Below are 16,127 nucleotides of genomic sequence, written 5' to 3'. Positions count from 1 at the left end.
ACGGGTACATGGAGAGACAGGCGGGTACATGGAGGGACAGGCGGGTACATGGAGGGACAGGTGGGTACATGGAGGGACAGGTGGGTAGACAGGTGGGTACATGGAGAGACAGGCGGGTACATGGAGGGACAGGTGGGTACATGGAGAGACAGGTGGGTACATGGAGAGACAGGCGGGTACATGGAGAGACAGGCGGGTACATGGAGAGACAGGCGGGTACATGGAGAGACAGGTGGGTACATGGAGGGACAGGCGGGTACATGGAGAGACAGGCGGGTACATGGAGGGACAGGCGGGTACATGGAGAGACAGGCGGGTACATGGAGAGACAGGTGGCTACATGGAGAGACAGGCGGGTACATGGAGAGACAGGCGGGTACATGGAGAGACAGGTGGGTACATGGAGAGACAGGCGGGTACATGGAGAGACAGGCGGGTACATGGAGAGACAGGCGGGTACATGGAGGGACAGGCGGGTACATGGAGAGACAGGTGGCTACATGGAGAGACAGGTGGGTACATGGAGAGACAGGTGGCTACATGGAGAGACAGGTGGCTACATGGAGAGACAGGTGGGTACATGGAGAGACAGGTGAGTACATGGAGAGACAGGTGAGTACATGGAGAGACAGGTGAGTACCTGGAGAGACAGGTGAGTACATGGAGAGACAGGTGAGTACATGGAGAGACAGGTGGGTACATGGAGAGACAGGTGAGTACATGGAGAGACAGGTGGGTACATGGAGAGACAGGTGGGTACATGGAGAGACAGGTGAGTACATGGAGAGACAGGTGAGTACATGGAGAGACAGGTGAGTACATGGAGAGACAGGTGGGTAGACAGGTGGGTACATGGAGAGACAGGCGGGTACATGGAGAGACAGGCGGGTACATGGAGAGACAGGCGGGTACATGGAGAGACAGCGGGTACATGGAGAGACAGGCGGGTACATGGAGGGACAGGCGGGTACATGGAGAGACAGGCGGGTACATGGAGAGACAGGTGGCTACATGGAGAGACAGGCGGGTACATGGAGAGACAGGCGGGTACATGGAGAGACAGGCGGGTACATGGAGAGACAGGTGGGTACATGGAGAGACAGGCGGGTACATGGAGGGACAGGCGGGTACATGGAGAGACAGGTGGGTACATGGAGAGACAGGTGGCTACATGGAGAGACAGGTGGGTACATGGAGAGACAGGTGAGTACATGGAGAGACAGGTGAGTACATGGAGAGACAGGTGAGTACATGGAGAGACAGGTGGGTAGACAGGTGGGTACATGGAGAGACAGGTGAGTACATGGAGAGACAGGTGAGTACCTGTCTGCGGCGGCTGAGTCGGGCGGGTCGCGTACGTGGTAGGATTTGAGCACCACCAGGCTCGGGGCTGTGGGGGTCTCCATCCGTGCGGCGGTCGGCTCCCTCCCACGGGTCCCGCGTCTCTCTCCGTCTCCCTGCGCTCGCTGTTTCTCTGTGCGCTCTCGTGTTGTTGTTATTGCTTGTGAGTTGGTCTGTTTGTGTGTACTTCAGTACTCGTCACTTCGTGCGTGCCGTCGTTTTTGTACTCTTGACTCCTGTGTGTGTCCCAGATCGCGTACAGGTGGCGCTCGTGACTCTGCGCGTGTCTCCGCTCTCGTGGTGTCTCTGTCTCGGTGTCTGTGTCTCTGTCTCGGTGTCTGTGTCTCTCTCTGCCTGTCTCTCTCTGCCTGTCACTCGCTGTCTGTGACCCGAGTGTCTCCTCTCGCCCCCGCGACGCTCGACTTTATAGGCGTGACGTGGCGATGACGCAGCCCGTCCGAGCTGCCGGTCACGCGGAGACGGCCACGCCGCCTCCCCCACCTCCACCTGCCGCCTCTCCCACCTCCACCTGCCGCCTCCCCCAACCGCCTCCCCCAGCCGCCTCCCCCACCTCCACCTGCCGACTCGCACGGCGCCCTGGGGGGGGGGGGTTGAATGAGCCTCGGCTATGGTCTGGGTTACGCGTTGTGTGGGTTAGGCGTTGTGTGGTTATTTCTGTCGCGATGAGAGAGAGAGAGGTGCCCTGGTCGGTAACACGGCCAATGCGACACAATAACAATGACGTTATTCTTTTCACGGTTGCTACGTACGGGTACAAACGCCCAAAAACGCAAGACGGCCAGCAACACCCAGCACTATCAAAGTTATAACACATCTGGCGTGAACGCGTTCATTGTACAGTACTGAGCAAAGTTATTATAAAAAACTTGGGGGACCACGATTACGGGCAATTCCAAAGTGGAAGAGTGCGATGAGCAGTGGTGAGTGAGTGAGTGGTAAGTCGCCCAGTGTGTTGTAGTAAACTGCAGTGTGGTGAGTTAGTGGTAAGTCGCCCAGTGTGTTGTAGTAAACTGCAGTGTGGTGAGTGAGTGGTAAGTCACCCAGTGTGTTGTAGTAAACTGCAGTGTGGTGAGTTAGTGGTAAGTCGCCCAGTGTGTTGTAGTAAACTGCAGTGTGGTGAGTGAGTGGTAAGTCACCCAGTGTGTTGTAGTAAACTGCAGTGTGGTGAGTTAGTGGTAAGTCGCTCAGTGTGTTGTAGTAAACTGCAGTGTGGTGAGTGAGTGAGTGGTAAGTCACCCAGTGTGTTGTAGTAAACTGCAGTGTGGTGAGTTAGTGGTAAGTCGCCCAGTGTGTTGTAGTAAACTGCAGTGTGGTGAGTGAGTGGTAAGTCGCCCAGTGTGTTGTAGTAAACTGCAGTGTGGTGAGTGAGTGAGTGGTAAGTCGCCCAGTGTGTTGTAGTAAACTGCAGTGTGGCGAGTGAGCGGTAAGTCACCCAGTGTGTTGTAGTAAACTGCAGTGTGGTGAGTGAGTGAGTAGTAAGTCGCTCAGTGTGTTGTAGTAAACTGCAGTGTGGTGAGTGAGTGAGTGGTAAGTCGCCCAGTGTGTTGTAGTAAACTGCAGTGTGGTGAGTGAGTGGTAAGTCACCCAGTGTGTTGTAGTAAACTGCAGTGTGGTGAGTTAGTGGTAAGTCGCCCAGTGTGTTGTAGTAAACTGCAGTGTGGTGAGTGAGTGAGTGGTAAGTCGCTCAGTGTGTTGTAGTAAACTGCAGTGTGGTGAGTGAGTGGTAAGTCGCCCAGGGTGATGTAGTAAACTGCAGTGTGGTGAGTGAGTGGTAAGTCACCCAGTGTGTTGTAGTAAACTGCAGTGTGGTGAGTGAGTGGTAAGTCACCCAGGGTGTTATAGTAAACTGCAGTGTGGTGAGTGAGTGGTAAGTCGCCCAGGGTGTTGTAGTAAACTGCAGTGTGGTGAGTGGTAAGTCGCCCAGTGTGTTGTAGTAAACTGCAGTGTGGTGAGTGAGTGGTAAGTCGCCCAGGGTGTTGTAGTAAACTGCAGTGTGGTGAGTGAGTGAGTGGTAAGTCGCTCAGTGTGTTGTAGTAAACTGCAGTGTGGTGAGTGAGTGGTAAGTCGCCCAGGGTGTTGTAGTAAACTGCAGTGTGGTGAGTGAGTGGTAAGTCGCCCAGTGTGTTGTAGTAAACTGCAGTGTGGTGAGTGGTAAGTCGCCCAGTGTGTTGTAGTAAACTGCAGTGTGGTGAGTGAGTGGTAAGTCGCCCAGTGTGTTGTAGTAAACTGCAGTGTGGTGAGTGAGTGGTAAGTCGCCCAGTGTGTTGTAGTAAACTGCAGTGTGGTGAGTGAGTGGTAAGTCGCCCAGGGTGTTGTAGTAAACTGCAGTGTGGTGAGTGAGTGAGTGGTAAGTCGCTCAGTGTGTTGTAGTAAACTGCAGTGTGGTGAGTGAGTGAGTGGTAAGTCACCCAGTGTGTTGTAGTAAACTGCAGTGTGGTGAGTGAGTGGTAAGTCGCCCAGTGTGTTGTAGTAAACTGCAGTGTGGTGAGTGAGTGGTAAGTCGCCCAGTGTGTTGTAGTAAACTGCAGTGTGGTGAGTGAGTGAGTGGTAAGTCGCTCAGTGTGTTGTAGTAAACTGCAGTGTGGTGAGTGAGTGAGTGGTAAGTCACCCAGTGTGTTGTAGTAAACTGCAGTGTGGTGAGTGAGTGGTAAGTCGCCGAGTGTGTTGTAGTAAACTGCAGTGTGGTGAGTGAGTGAGTGGTAAGTCGCCCAGTGTGTTGTAGTAAACTGCAGTGTGGTGAGTGAGTGAGTGCGTGGTAAGTCACCCAGTGTGTTGTAGTAAACTGCAGTGTGGTGAGTGAGTGGTAAGTCGCCCAGTGTGTTGTAGTAAACTGCAGTGTGGTGAGTGAGTGGTAAGTCGCCCAGTGTGTTGTAGTAAACTGCAGTGTGGTGAGTGAGTGAGTGGTAAGTCGCTCAGTGTGTTGTAGTAAACTGCAGTGTGGTGAGTGAGTGAGTGGTAAGTCACCCAGTGTGTTGTAGTAAACTGCAGTGTGGTGAGTGAGTGGTAAGTCGCCCAGTGTGTTGTAGTAAACTGCAGTGTGGTGAGTGAGTGAGTGGTAAGTCACCCAGTGTGTTGTAGTAAACTGCAGTGTGGTGAGTGAGTGAGTGGTAAGTCGCCGAGTGTGTTGTAGTAAACTGCAGTGTGGTGAGTGAGTGAGTGAGTGGTAAGTCGCCCAGTGTGTTGTAGTAAACTGCAGTGTGGTGAGTGAGTGGTAAGTCGCCCAGTGTGTTGTAGTAAACTGCAGTGTGACGAGTGAGTGGTAAGTCGCCGAGTGTGTTGTAGTAAACTGCAGTGTGGTGAGTGAGTGGTAAGTCACCCAGTGTGTTGTAGTAAACTGCAGTGTGGTGAGTGAGTGAGTGGTAAGTCGCTCAGTGTGTTGTAGTAAACTGCAGTGTGGTGAGTGAGTTAGTGGTAAGTCGCCCAGTGTGTTGTAGTAAACTGCAGTGTGGTGAGTGGTAAGTCGCCCAGTGTGTTGTAGTAAACTGCAGTGTGGTGAGTGAGTGAGTGGTAAGTCGCTCAGTGTGTTGTAGTAAACTGCAGTGTGGTGAGTGAGTTAGTGGTAAGTCGCCCAGTGTGTTGTAGTAAACTGCAGTGTGGTGAGTGATTGTTGCTGTAGCCCGGATAATGCACGCTCATTGCCGGGCTATTTGTTCGGGAACGAATTACTTTCTCTCCAATCCACGACTCTTCGCATGACTTGCTCGCTGTTTTTAATTGTAAGTTGGCAACAGCAGCATCATCATCATCAACAGCAGCCATCATCAATCCACTGCTGGATGAAGACCGTCGCGTTCCCGCGTGCGATGTGCCGGGCTGAGTTAGGGTGGTACAGAGAGCGGCAGCAGCTGCAGGCTGTGTGGAACCACGGTGATGGAGAAAGCGACACGAGAGGGAGGGAGACTCTCAACAAACACAAAACACTCAACCACAACATCACAGCCTGATGATGACCACCCAACTACAGGGCACATTCTGTTTAATTGAATGAAACAAATATAATCTGCCGATAATTTTACTGATTAATATAATAAATGAATCGATGACGCGTTTGTATGTATGTGTATAATTGCTGTATATCCAATGAATCAAAGAGGTCTGAGAAGACATCCACCGCAGAGATGGAGCTATTAAATCGGCTCGCGTACGGAGATGTTACAGCAGTAGGTTGACCATGGCTCCTGATGACCATGATTATAGCCGAGCGATCCAGCAGCTATTGTTCTTGGCAGGTGGGTAAATAATTTGCTGCTCTCCGTTACACAGCGAGTGGGTAGGTAGTTGTGGATGGTGGTGGCTGTGACTTGGTGAAGTTGGTGTGTGTATGTATGTATCTGTTTCCGGGCCGGCACAGTTGTCAACAACGTGAGACTTTGCAAACCATGAAGAAGGACCCTCTTGAGGAGCCTTTCAAAACCATCACTTAACCCTACATTGCGGGGATCACAAAAAAGATCTCCAAAATCTTGAATAAACACAAGATCCAGGTCCGTTTCAACACATTACATAAAATCCGTGATCTGAAATTTCGATTTAAAGCTTTCGTGACTGCAAAGATTCATTTTCTTTGGTTCTTTCGGTAAAGTCACGTAGAATGAGAATAAAATAATAAATTGATCAAATAAAATAACACAATAATATTCTCACGACGTTTCGGCCACAACACAAGCGGCCTTCACCTCCAGCGCTGTCCTACCAGACAGTCTCGTCCCTTCACCTGATGAAGGCCGCTTGTGTTGTGGCCGAAACGTCGTGAGAATATTATTGTGTTATTTTATCAATTTATTATTTTATTCTCATTCTACGTGACTTTACCGAAAGAACCAAAGAAAATGAATCCGTGATCTGGTTCCGTCTGTAAAAGATGTGATTCCGGACATACAGTACCCTGGTGTCTACAAACTAAGTTGCCTCTGTGGTAGTAGTTACATTGGAGAAACCAAACGCCATGTCTCGGACCGCATTCGTGAACACAAAGCAGACCTTAAACACGGTAGGACCAACACCTCGGCCGTGGCAGATCATTGTTATAATTCAGTAGGCTCACATGACATTGACTTTTCCAAGACAGAGGTTCTTTGTAAGCCATCTGGCTACCATGAGAGATTCGTTCATGAGGCTATCCACATATACAAGCACAGAGACAATTTCAACCGAGAAGATGGATTCTGGCTTAGCAATCATTGGAAAGATTTGATAAACCATTTCAGGTCTTAATTGATTGTTCACGCTTACAGTGGCTTTCAGACAGCATACATTATTTTTTCGTCTCCCCCCTCCTCTTTTCAGAACGTGAGACTTGTTTTTGAGCGCCACGTCCTTCTCGCCTCATGGTGTCCTAGTGAGACTTCATTGTTCCTAATAGGATTATAGTAATATAGGAGCATTATGAGCAGGCTTACGTTGTACTATAGTGGTAGTGCCATACGGTCATAACTCCTGCTCCCAAACCAGCATAGCAGCATTCACACAGGCGACTCGGAAAAGATGCGGTGAGGAACGAGGCCGTGAGGAGTCTGAAGAGCTGGCGGTGTCTCTGGACGGTGGTGGCGGTGACGCGAGGCGAGACTGCTTTGCACTCACTAGGGTCAAAGTTTCACGTGAAGCTATTTCTGAAGCGGCCAAACAACGACACGAGACCTCGCCCCGCCAGGTACTGTGGTTGTACTCAATCACTCACACACGTACCCACACACTTATACAAGTGTACACAGTCACACACGTACCCACACACTTATACAAGTGTACACAGTCACACACGTACCCACACACTTATACAAGTGTACACAGTCACACACGTACCCACACACTTATACAAGTGTACACAGTCACACACGTACCCACACACTTATACAAGTGTACACAGTCACACACGTACCCACACACTTATACAAGTGTACACAGTCCCACACGTACTCGCACACTTTCAAAGACAAAGTCCTCCCTATAGCCTTCGACTGTAGGAGCAAGTGTTAGCGAGCACCTAATGAAGGCCGGCAAGGCACACATGGGGGTGGGTCGCCAGAAACACGCCGGCCGCCTTTGTTTTCCTAATGTTTACACACCGCATCAGGGACTCGGCTGAGGCTGAATCGACCTATTCGTCAAGTACACTCACATAGGCTAAACATACACGGGCCCCCACACACTCAACACAAGGACCCCTGTAAACTTGACAGACTGTCGTGCTAAGTGTTGCTGGCAAATAGCACCTATGAAGGCCGGCACTGTGGCACACGAGGGGGTGAGTGGCCAGTACCACGCACATGCGGTGTTTACTGAACTCGTTCCACGTGAAGCGGAGTGTATTATGATTGGGATGAGGGACGCAAACTCCACCACATAGGACACACGGGGATTCGCCTCTCTTGGTCTAAATCAGCGCTCTCTATTTCACTGCGCGTCGTGTTTATCAATCATCAGGCATGCGAAGCGTGTAACGACTTAATGAATATTTGAACAGACAGCATTGGGAGATGCGGGATGGAGATTTGGGAAACCCAAGCCTTCGAAATCTCAGGCCTCCTAAATCGAGCCGCTTCTGCATGCATTTCCAAACATCTCAACGCATCTGTCAACAACACAGTGGCCTTAAAAAAGAAAAGTATATAGTTGACGATTCAGAAAATGGCCCTTCTTCACAGCACATAGGTCATTATGCTTAATCTCTTCTCCTGGGTCTCCCATGATGGAGCCCACCTCTCTACCCTTCCACCGACCTTCAGCTACATAAGATCACATATTTGAGGTAGCTCGGAAATAAGAGGGCTAAAGTGACATCATTGAGATCGTGGGTTTAAAATTAGGTTTCTGCCGCCTTTGATTAAACCTGGTTCTCAAATGGAGTGACTTGATGGTTTCAGCCCGTCATCGTCATGTAAAATTTGGTTCTGCACTTAATTGGCTATATTCCATCTCGAAGAATAAAAAATGTCAGTTTTAATCACGAGACGAACATTTCTATCGGTGGCAGAGCGGGTGGGAAAGTGAAGGGATCTCGGAGGTAGCTCTGCAATATCTTATTCTGTGGGTCTTTTTTCTAATAAGGGGGTTGTGCTGTTGAGCGAAATTTCGTAATGGATCAATTGTCCCATGACATGATGCTCACAACACGGGGATCAAATTGGAGAAGCGTTTCAACATGTTTTACACGACATAACATACTCTATTTATACAGTATGTAGGGATAAAACCTCTCATCTGGTATCTGAGATATAATAAACAGCCCTTGTCACAAAGGGTTCCAACGTGGCCGTGACGTCACAGCAACTTGAGAGCAGAGGGCGACTGTTCCACTCGAGGGGGTTAAAGGTCGTGGTGCTGCGATTTGAGTGTTTCTGCCGTTACACTCTTTCTCCTTGCAGCCAGCACATGGTAGTACAGCAGTAGATTACTTTATCTATAACTGAGCTTTAAGTGGTGTCATCCCCTCGAATGCGTGATGGGTTTTCTCTGGGTTCTCCAGATTTCCTCCATCCAAATCCAACTTCCCATGAATTAAATTGGACAAACCTCCCAATGCAGGAGAATCCTCCCTGAGGTTTTACTTGAAGAATCAAGTGGGCTTAGTTGATTTACATCATCAAGCGTTAATTTGGCGATGTGAATGCCAAAAACGAAACCAGCCAGATATTGAAAAGGCGACAGGTAACAGTGGGCTGAAACAGAGGGCAGTTTGGGACACAGCAAACTTGCCAACCACATTCAAGCCTCAGGTTTATTTTGTTTCCCGAGGTGAGAACGCACAGCCCAGGATATGTCTCGTGTGCAAGAGTAACCCGGGTCCCCAAAATAACGGCAGTGAAATAATGCACAGCAATGAAACAAAAAGACATCAGAACAAAACCAGCTGCGATACAATAGAAATCGAAAATATTGTACTGCCATCAATCAAATTGATGGTAAATACCTTTCTTGCAACGAAGATTGGCTATGAAATGGTACGTTTAACCCGTTCATATGACAATTGCGTTACAGAAACATGACATTTACATTGATTATTGCACTGCAATCAGACATGTAATCAGAAAAAGATATTTGTTAAATGCTTTTGTATATAATCGCGGCCCCTACCCATAATCTTCACCAACTCGCCAATCAGACACTAGTACCAGCCCGACCTCCAATCTTACACAACCTGCTGTGGCATCACGTTTTGAAACGTGGGCACTGACAAAATTTAACAAAAGCTGAAAAGTGTGTATGGAAGCATGGAGAGGTGCATGCTGGGCATTACACCGAGTAACAAAAAGTGGAACTTATGGATTAGGCAACATTTCCAAATTAAACCCTTCGATTAACTGAGCTTGAGGAGATGAGAGTCTCAAACAAGATAAAAAACACGCGTAAAAAGCACTCGCAATTTGCGTATTATGTAAAAACAATCGGCAGTTCCTGAATAACTCAATTGTTGGCCCTCGTGTCTTGGGCCATCATACAAATGTTAGCAAATGTGAACGAGTGACATATTTATTTCTGTTGTGTTCGGTGTCTCGTCATGTACAGCTTTGATTGGTGAGCGAGTCTGTCGGTGGACGCACACGTGCGAGGGTGGATGCGTGGGCGGGCTAATGGGTGAGTGGGCGAGCGAGTGTGTTGCGAGTGCGTGTACAGATGAGTTATTGAGTAACTTGGTGCGTTTGGGAGTAAGTGGGCAGGTGAGTCAGTGAGGACGTGTACACGCGAGTGAGCGAGTGTACAGGCGAGTAAGCGATAACGTGTACAGGCGAGTGTGCAGGCGAGCAAGTGAGTGAGCGACCCAGCGAGTGCACACTTACTATTTTGACGCCCAATCTCGTGGGCACGGGCTCCAGGTGTCAATGGCTGTCGCTCGCTGTCGGACAATGTCCAGCCGTGTTTGCGCCTCCGATCTCTCGGTCGCTATGGAACCTCCTCGGCTGAGACGATGAACGGCAAATGCGAGCTGGGCAGCTTCGGGGGGAGTGGAGGAGGGGGCGGCGGCCCGGTTTCTCTTGAGAAATGAAACGGCGCTGTGAGTGTCGCGTTACGAGTTTGCTGAAAGATGACACTTTCAGCAGCGCGCCGTGACGCCCGCGCGCTCTCCCCGCTCTCACTCAGTCCCCCCACTCTCTCTCTTCCACTCCTCTCTCCCAGCTCTCTCACTCTCCCACTGCTCTCTTTCCTCTCTCACTCTCCCTAAACTCTGCTCTCTCTCTCTCCCTTCGCTCCCTCCTTATCTCCCGTCTCGTGTTCTTATCGTCTTCCCTCACATGCACTCTCCTCTCCCCCCGCTCTCTCTTTTACTCTCCCTTCCCTTCTCCCTCCCTTCTTCCTCACCCCGTTCTCTCTCTCTGTGTGCACACTGTACACCCGGCTTTTAACAACCGCTGCACACAAATCACACAGCAGCAGATGTCTGAGCGTCCCTGGACAAGAGGCCTGCCCCCGCACAGACGGAGCCATGAAATCAATTCCCGTGCAAGTTCTAAGTGGATTAATCCATCGCAGGATCGTGTAATGTGGTGGAAATTTTGGGGATCCCTTCGTCCAGCAGTGAATTGACCATGGTTGATGATTCATTTTTGTTCGGCAGTGAACTGTGGGGGTCCTTGACCGCGCGATTAGACACAACTACTGGATCGTCCTCCGTAATTTTACGAGAATTATTACCGCAAGTAGCCAATGCGGGCAATGAAAACACGCGCACCTCCTGTAAGATTCCTCTGCTAAGTGAGTAGCAGCAAGCGGGCACTTAGACCGCGTAACGCGGGGTGGGGGGTGTCCTGCTAGAGTCACAGAGTCACGGATGAGCGGAATTGCGGGTACGGAGTGGACAAGCAGCGTGGTGTTTATGTGATGGGGGGAGCGCTACAAATCCGGCAAACCGGGTTTGATTCCCTCTCACGGCCAACACCAGTGACGATTGTCTGAACAAGTTCTGGGCCTCCCCTAGGTCAACTCCGCCTCAAGTGAGTACCTGGTGCGGTGTGCGAACATCGCCATTAGGGAGACAAAGGTGGCCGGGCATGGTGCTGGCCACCCACCCCCTCGTGTGCCGTTAGCGATGACCTTCAGAGGTCCTCGCTAACAGCACTTGCCCCAACAGTCTGGTAATGCTATACGGGGGATCTTTATATTTTCTTTTTGCTATGTATGTGTATGGGGAGGTGGAGCGGAAGTTAGCGCACTGCTCTCCTAACCTCGCTATTTGGGTTATATTCTCGGCCACAGCTTATAACTATAAGTGGTGGGTGATATCTAAACCAATCCTGTGTCTCATCTAGGTCGACTTAGTCCTAAATGAGTACCTGGTGCGGTGTGTAAACATGAGCATACTGGGTATGGTTCTGGCTGCACTACCCTCTTCTCGGCATGAATCGGCGCTCCCTCACGTCACTCGCCCACCAAACGAGACGACTGGGAGGAGGCCTCAGTGTGGGTGGAGGGAGGAGGGAGACTGGGCCGGTATATCCGGCCCAGTCTGCTCTCAAACCCACGCACAAGGACTCGTCATGGTAACGTGCTGTTGTGGAACAGCTGGCCAAGCCGAGTGGCGTCTTCCCCACACATACTTCCCGATCACTCATTCCTCCTTTCAATCAATCCATCATTCATTCCATTGTATATGTTTAAATGTGTGTTATTTAGAAAGCTAATATTGCAGAAGTCCATTCTTTCTCTCCACGTGTGAATATACATTTTATCCGTTTTATTAATCAGTGACGACACGTTTTCAATGAGGAGTAATTAAACAGCACTACAAATTACACTCAATTACAGAGCAACGCAATACGTACACATGTAACCACAAGTAAATTATAAAAACAATCGGACTCTTATAACCACACGAAGCAATTCCACAAAAGCACACATTTTAAAAATATATATCTGTTTTCTTGGAAAATGTGCGTAATCATTAACATTAAAGTAGCCAGATCCAATTTACAAAGAGAAAGGAGAATAACCCACGCTTTGGCAGTTTGTGATATCACGGCGGACATGGATGTTGAACTTCTTTCGCACTTTACCTAGCCAACCATGCTAATCGGAGGTGCAGGGGAAAGACAAACTAAACACACACATAGACAAGCACAGAGTCAGATGAGGTGGCCTCGATTTCCGAGTTCACTTGCTGCTGAAATCTCACAGCAGCTTTGAGCGAAACGTCATCGTGCCTCTTTCTGGAATTCTGTCGTGGGAAGCGCGAAGCCACCAGTGAGGAAGAGGAGGAGGAAGAAGAGCTGCTGTCAGTCAGTATTTGATCGATGCAGTGACATGGTATAAATAGTGATATCATTTTGAACGTGAAAATCTTGTCGGTGGTGGAGGGTTTACAAAAAATTGGTATAAACACCACCACGTGGCATTACCAAAAAACGTATTCAGATAATCATATTATGAACTTTATTCCAGTTCTTCTGAAAAATGTTCTGTGGCGCAATAGTTAGCAGTAATCACACTGCGCGAGGAGCCCGGCTACCTGAGTTCGATTCCTAGCCATGCCTAACATCGCTCGAAGGCCAGCACGCCCAGCTGAGCACAAGGCAGACCCTCTGTGCCCGTGTTGCCGCACGGTTACCGTTAGTCACGTGAGTCACGGTAGCCCTGAGAGTCGCTCGCTATGCTCGCTCTCACGCAAGCGGGAAGGGCGTGGAGTCAACTTGGGTTGCAGCAACTCCGTCAATGCTGCGCCTTGTCTCCCTGTGGCGAGCGCCAAGGTGGCCGCTGCCCCCATTCAGGAGCTGCCTGCTGCCCCCATTCAGGAGCTGCCCGCTGCCCCCATTGAGGAGCTGCCCGCTGCCCTCATTCAGGAGCTGCCCGCTGACCCCATTCAGGAGCTGCCCGCTGCCCCCATTCAGGAGCTGCCCGCTGCCCCCATTGAGGAGCTGCCCGCTGCCCTCATTCAGGAGCTGCCCGCTGCCCCCATCAGGAGCTGCCCGCTGCCCCCATCAGGAGCTGCCCGCTGCCCCCATTCAGGAGCTGCCCCCATTCAGGAGCTGGTCCCATTCAGGAGCTGCCGTAGTCTGCAGGAACTACTCCAAAGGGAGCTTCTCCTTAAGGCAGCGGCCACCAAGGACGTTGTCCCCCTACAACAGCCGTCCTCTCGAGCGGGTGTTTACAAATGCGCGGCCCCACAAAGGTGTTTGAAATTCCTGATCTGCTCTCATTAATGAGAGGTTTCTCTGTGCTACGAGTCAATAGACGGCAATGGCCGTGTGTGCCAGTGAAGTTGAACCGGAGCCAGGAAATGCGATGTTTTCATAACAGACTGAGCGAGGGAGGGAGGGAGACGGGGCGGGTCGGGGTTTATTAATTAATGGATGAAGGGTGTCATTTGTTTCTGTTCTTTAATTCATTTCCTCGCTGGAAATACAAAGACAGAGACACGTGGCACGTGCCTAGTTGTGCGGCTTCTTGAACCAACTTTATATTCGTCGTGTTAGTAACTTACCAAGAAAAGTCTCACCGAGTCGCACGACTCTCTTGTAACGAGAGTCCTGCCACACGTTATGATATTTGGCCAATTCCTTTGTAAAACTAGCGTGTTTTGCTTTGTGTGGAAGGAAACCGGGGGGGCCAGAGAAACCCCATAGACGGCCACACGAACCCGCTTGCTGTGCTGTCATCTCCTGGCCACCTCGGTTTGAGAGTTTCATAAAGTTGCAAACATCCCGACGGGATCCACCAAACCCTGCCTCCACAGTACTGAATCACACCGTCTTTGGCTTTCTGTTGCTGATTTGGACATATACATTCGGTACACATTTTAATCTGAGCCGACCTAGAGGAGGGTCAATACGGCTTTCCCATGCTGTGCTACATCAGGGGTGGGGAACCTTTTTCTTACCGAGGGCCAAACTCATTTTTAAACATTGAGTGGGCCACACGCTGTTAACACGCGCGCACCACAGACTCGCGTGTCACATTGCAGTGGCGAGGCTAAAGTTATAAACACGGTATGGTTGCCGGTTCAAGCTTATTCCCCTCTAGCACCCGATTAGTGCGCATAAGACGCTTGCAGTGATGGATACGGACTGGTCGGGGACCGTGTAGACGCGGCAGGCCTCGTGTGACCACACGCCCTGCGAAACGAAGCCGCGGGTTGCTCGTCCGGAATTTTAGGGCCAGATTTAGTTTGAAGTGGGGCCCATCGTTGCAAATTCAATCCATCCCCTTCACTCGTTTTCCAAAATCTACATTATTATTCATCTTTGTTGGGAATATAAATGTGATGTACGAAATGCAAATTTAAATTAAGGTTAAAATTAAGGTTAAAACAAAATTATTTTAACTTCGACAGATAGCCGGAAGTAATAGTGATGCTTTGGCTTTAGTTACCAAACTGCACTGGGATTAATCACAGTGGCACAGTATTAAGTTTCAACCAAAATAAATCCGTATATATGCTGTGTAATTTGGAGGGCCCTCAGAATCCGATAATCCGACCATGATGTAGCACTCAGCACGACAATCAGCCTTGAGTTAACATCCTCGCTATATCCAAGGCTCTCCCATTAATAACGAGTTAAACAGTTTTCCACGAATAACAATCTGTCACGCTAATATGAAAAATGAGCATGTTCAAACAGTATAAGTGATGCAAGTGCACGTCCCATTGCTCGTGATGGTCCTGCCCTCCAATGTTCACATCTCCTGGAGCCTCTGTCCCAGCGGCGGCCCAGAGTCCCGAAGGACCCTTTCCCCTAGGTTCCCGCGTCCCTGAGATCCCCCGACTCCGTATCCCAATCTCCCAGCGGCTTCATCGCCCTGTGTCCCCTTGGTCCCGTGGTCCTCGTCTCGGTGGCTGCTGTCTGTGATCTGGCCCTGCATGTATTGAGAGGAAATCGGCCTCGCGTCTCCGTCTGCTCTGCCACGGCTCCGGCCAAAGGTGCGCAGTGCGGTGGGGGCAAAGGTGAGGGACGACGACGTCATAGGCATGGCGCGCTCCGACGTGAGTGAGAGCTGCTGCTTTTCATATTTTAAGAGCCATTCACACCTGCGCTTAGATGTGCACCGGGCAGTGTAGAGATGTTAGGCGATTGTGTAAGCAGCACTTTCCCCTGCAGTCTGGATGTAGGTTCGTGTGTCAGTTGACACTGTATACAACACATTGTGGTGCATGAGCCAGTCATCCCCCGCACCTTCGATTGGCATGGTTGGTTACGTACGGTGCGAAAGAAGTTCAACATACATATAGCGAGCTTTCCACACTTCGCGTAACGACTTCAAAGTGCACCTCACCTGGATCTCGCCTTGGACGACTCAGCCAAAAATGTGTAAACATCAGCACTGGGGAGGCGAGGGGGATGGGCGTGGTGATGGCCACCCACCCCTTCGTGTGCTGTGCCGGCCTTAATGGGCGCTCGCTCACAGTAGTTGCCCCAAGAATCTGTCGAAGGCAATACGGGGGCTCTTTATCTTTGTTTTTGTATGTGTGTATTATGATCCAAAGTCTCCTTTGATAAAGGTGACTCTTGTTCTCAATGGGCTCTCACGTGCTTCTTAAATATATGAATGAATGGCAATGAATGTGTACGTGCAAGTGTGTGCATGCGCCTGTCCGTGTGCATGTAGACACACGGATCTTTGCGTGTCACGATCTCCATTCCTCACCGTGATGCACATCTCTCAGAGTCAAAGTGATTTTATGCTCATATGAACATTGAGGCAGTGATCATCTCCTCTTTAGAGGCCTGAACCTGTGGTGGAAATTCCACTTTCCTACTGTGGGGGTGAGTCTACCTTGAAGACAACCACTTGCACTCCCCACAAAGCGGTGCTCCCCACAAAGCGACGCATCGAGGCCG

At 50.1% G+C, this 16,127-nt stretch overlaps 1 protein-coding gene across 2 annotated transcripts in view; it reads right to left on the bottom strand.

Annotated features, from left to right (window-relative positions):
* The window catches only part of ARHGAP18 (Rho GTPase activating protein 18), a 36,720-nt gene extending 26,134 nt beyond the window's left edge, over positions 1-10,586 (bottom strand). Inside the window, exon 1 of one of the 2 annotated variants that reach the window (XM_076069987.1) lies at positions 10,137-10,586. Coding sequence is in view for 1 of the 2 variants with exons in the window: in XM_032961901.2 (XP_032817792.1) it covers positions 1,324-1,406 (83 nt within the window). In the remaining variant the exon portion in view is untranslated. Of the gene's footprint in view, positions 1-1,323; positions 1,876-10,136 lie in introns of those variants that run through there. The other variant, XM_032961901.2, reaches the window with a different exon arrangement.
* Between the last annotated feature and the right edge of the window lie 5,541 nt (positions 10,587-16,127).

Source organism: Petromyzon marinus, chromosome 27, assembly GCF_048934315.1.
Source record: "Petromyzon marinus isolate PM22_M1 ecotype Great Lakes invasive population chromosome 27, UKy_Petmar_22M1.pri1.0, whole genome shotgun sequence".
NCBI classification, from domain to species: Eukaryota; Metazoa; Chordata; class Hyperoartia; order Petromyzontiformes; family Petromyzontidae; genus Petromyzon; species Petromyzon marinus.
The sequence above is the reverse complement of the archived record's forward strand: the minus strand, read 5'-3'. Positions and strand labels throughout refer to the sequence as shown.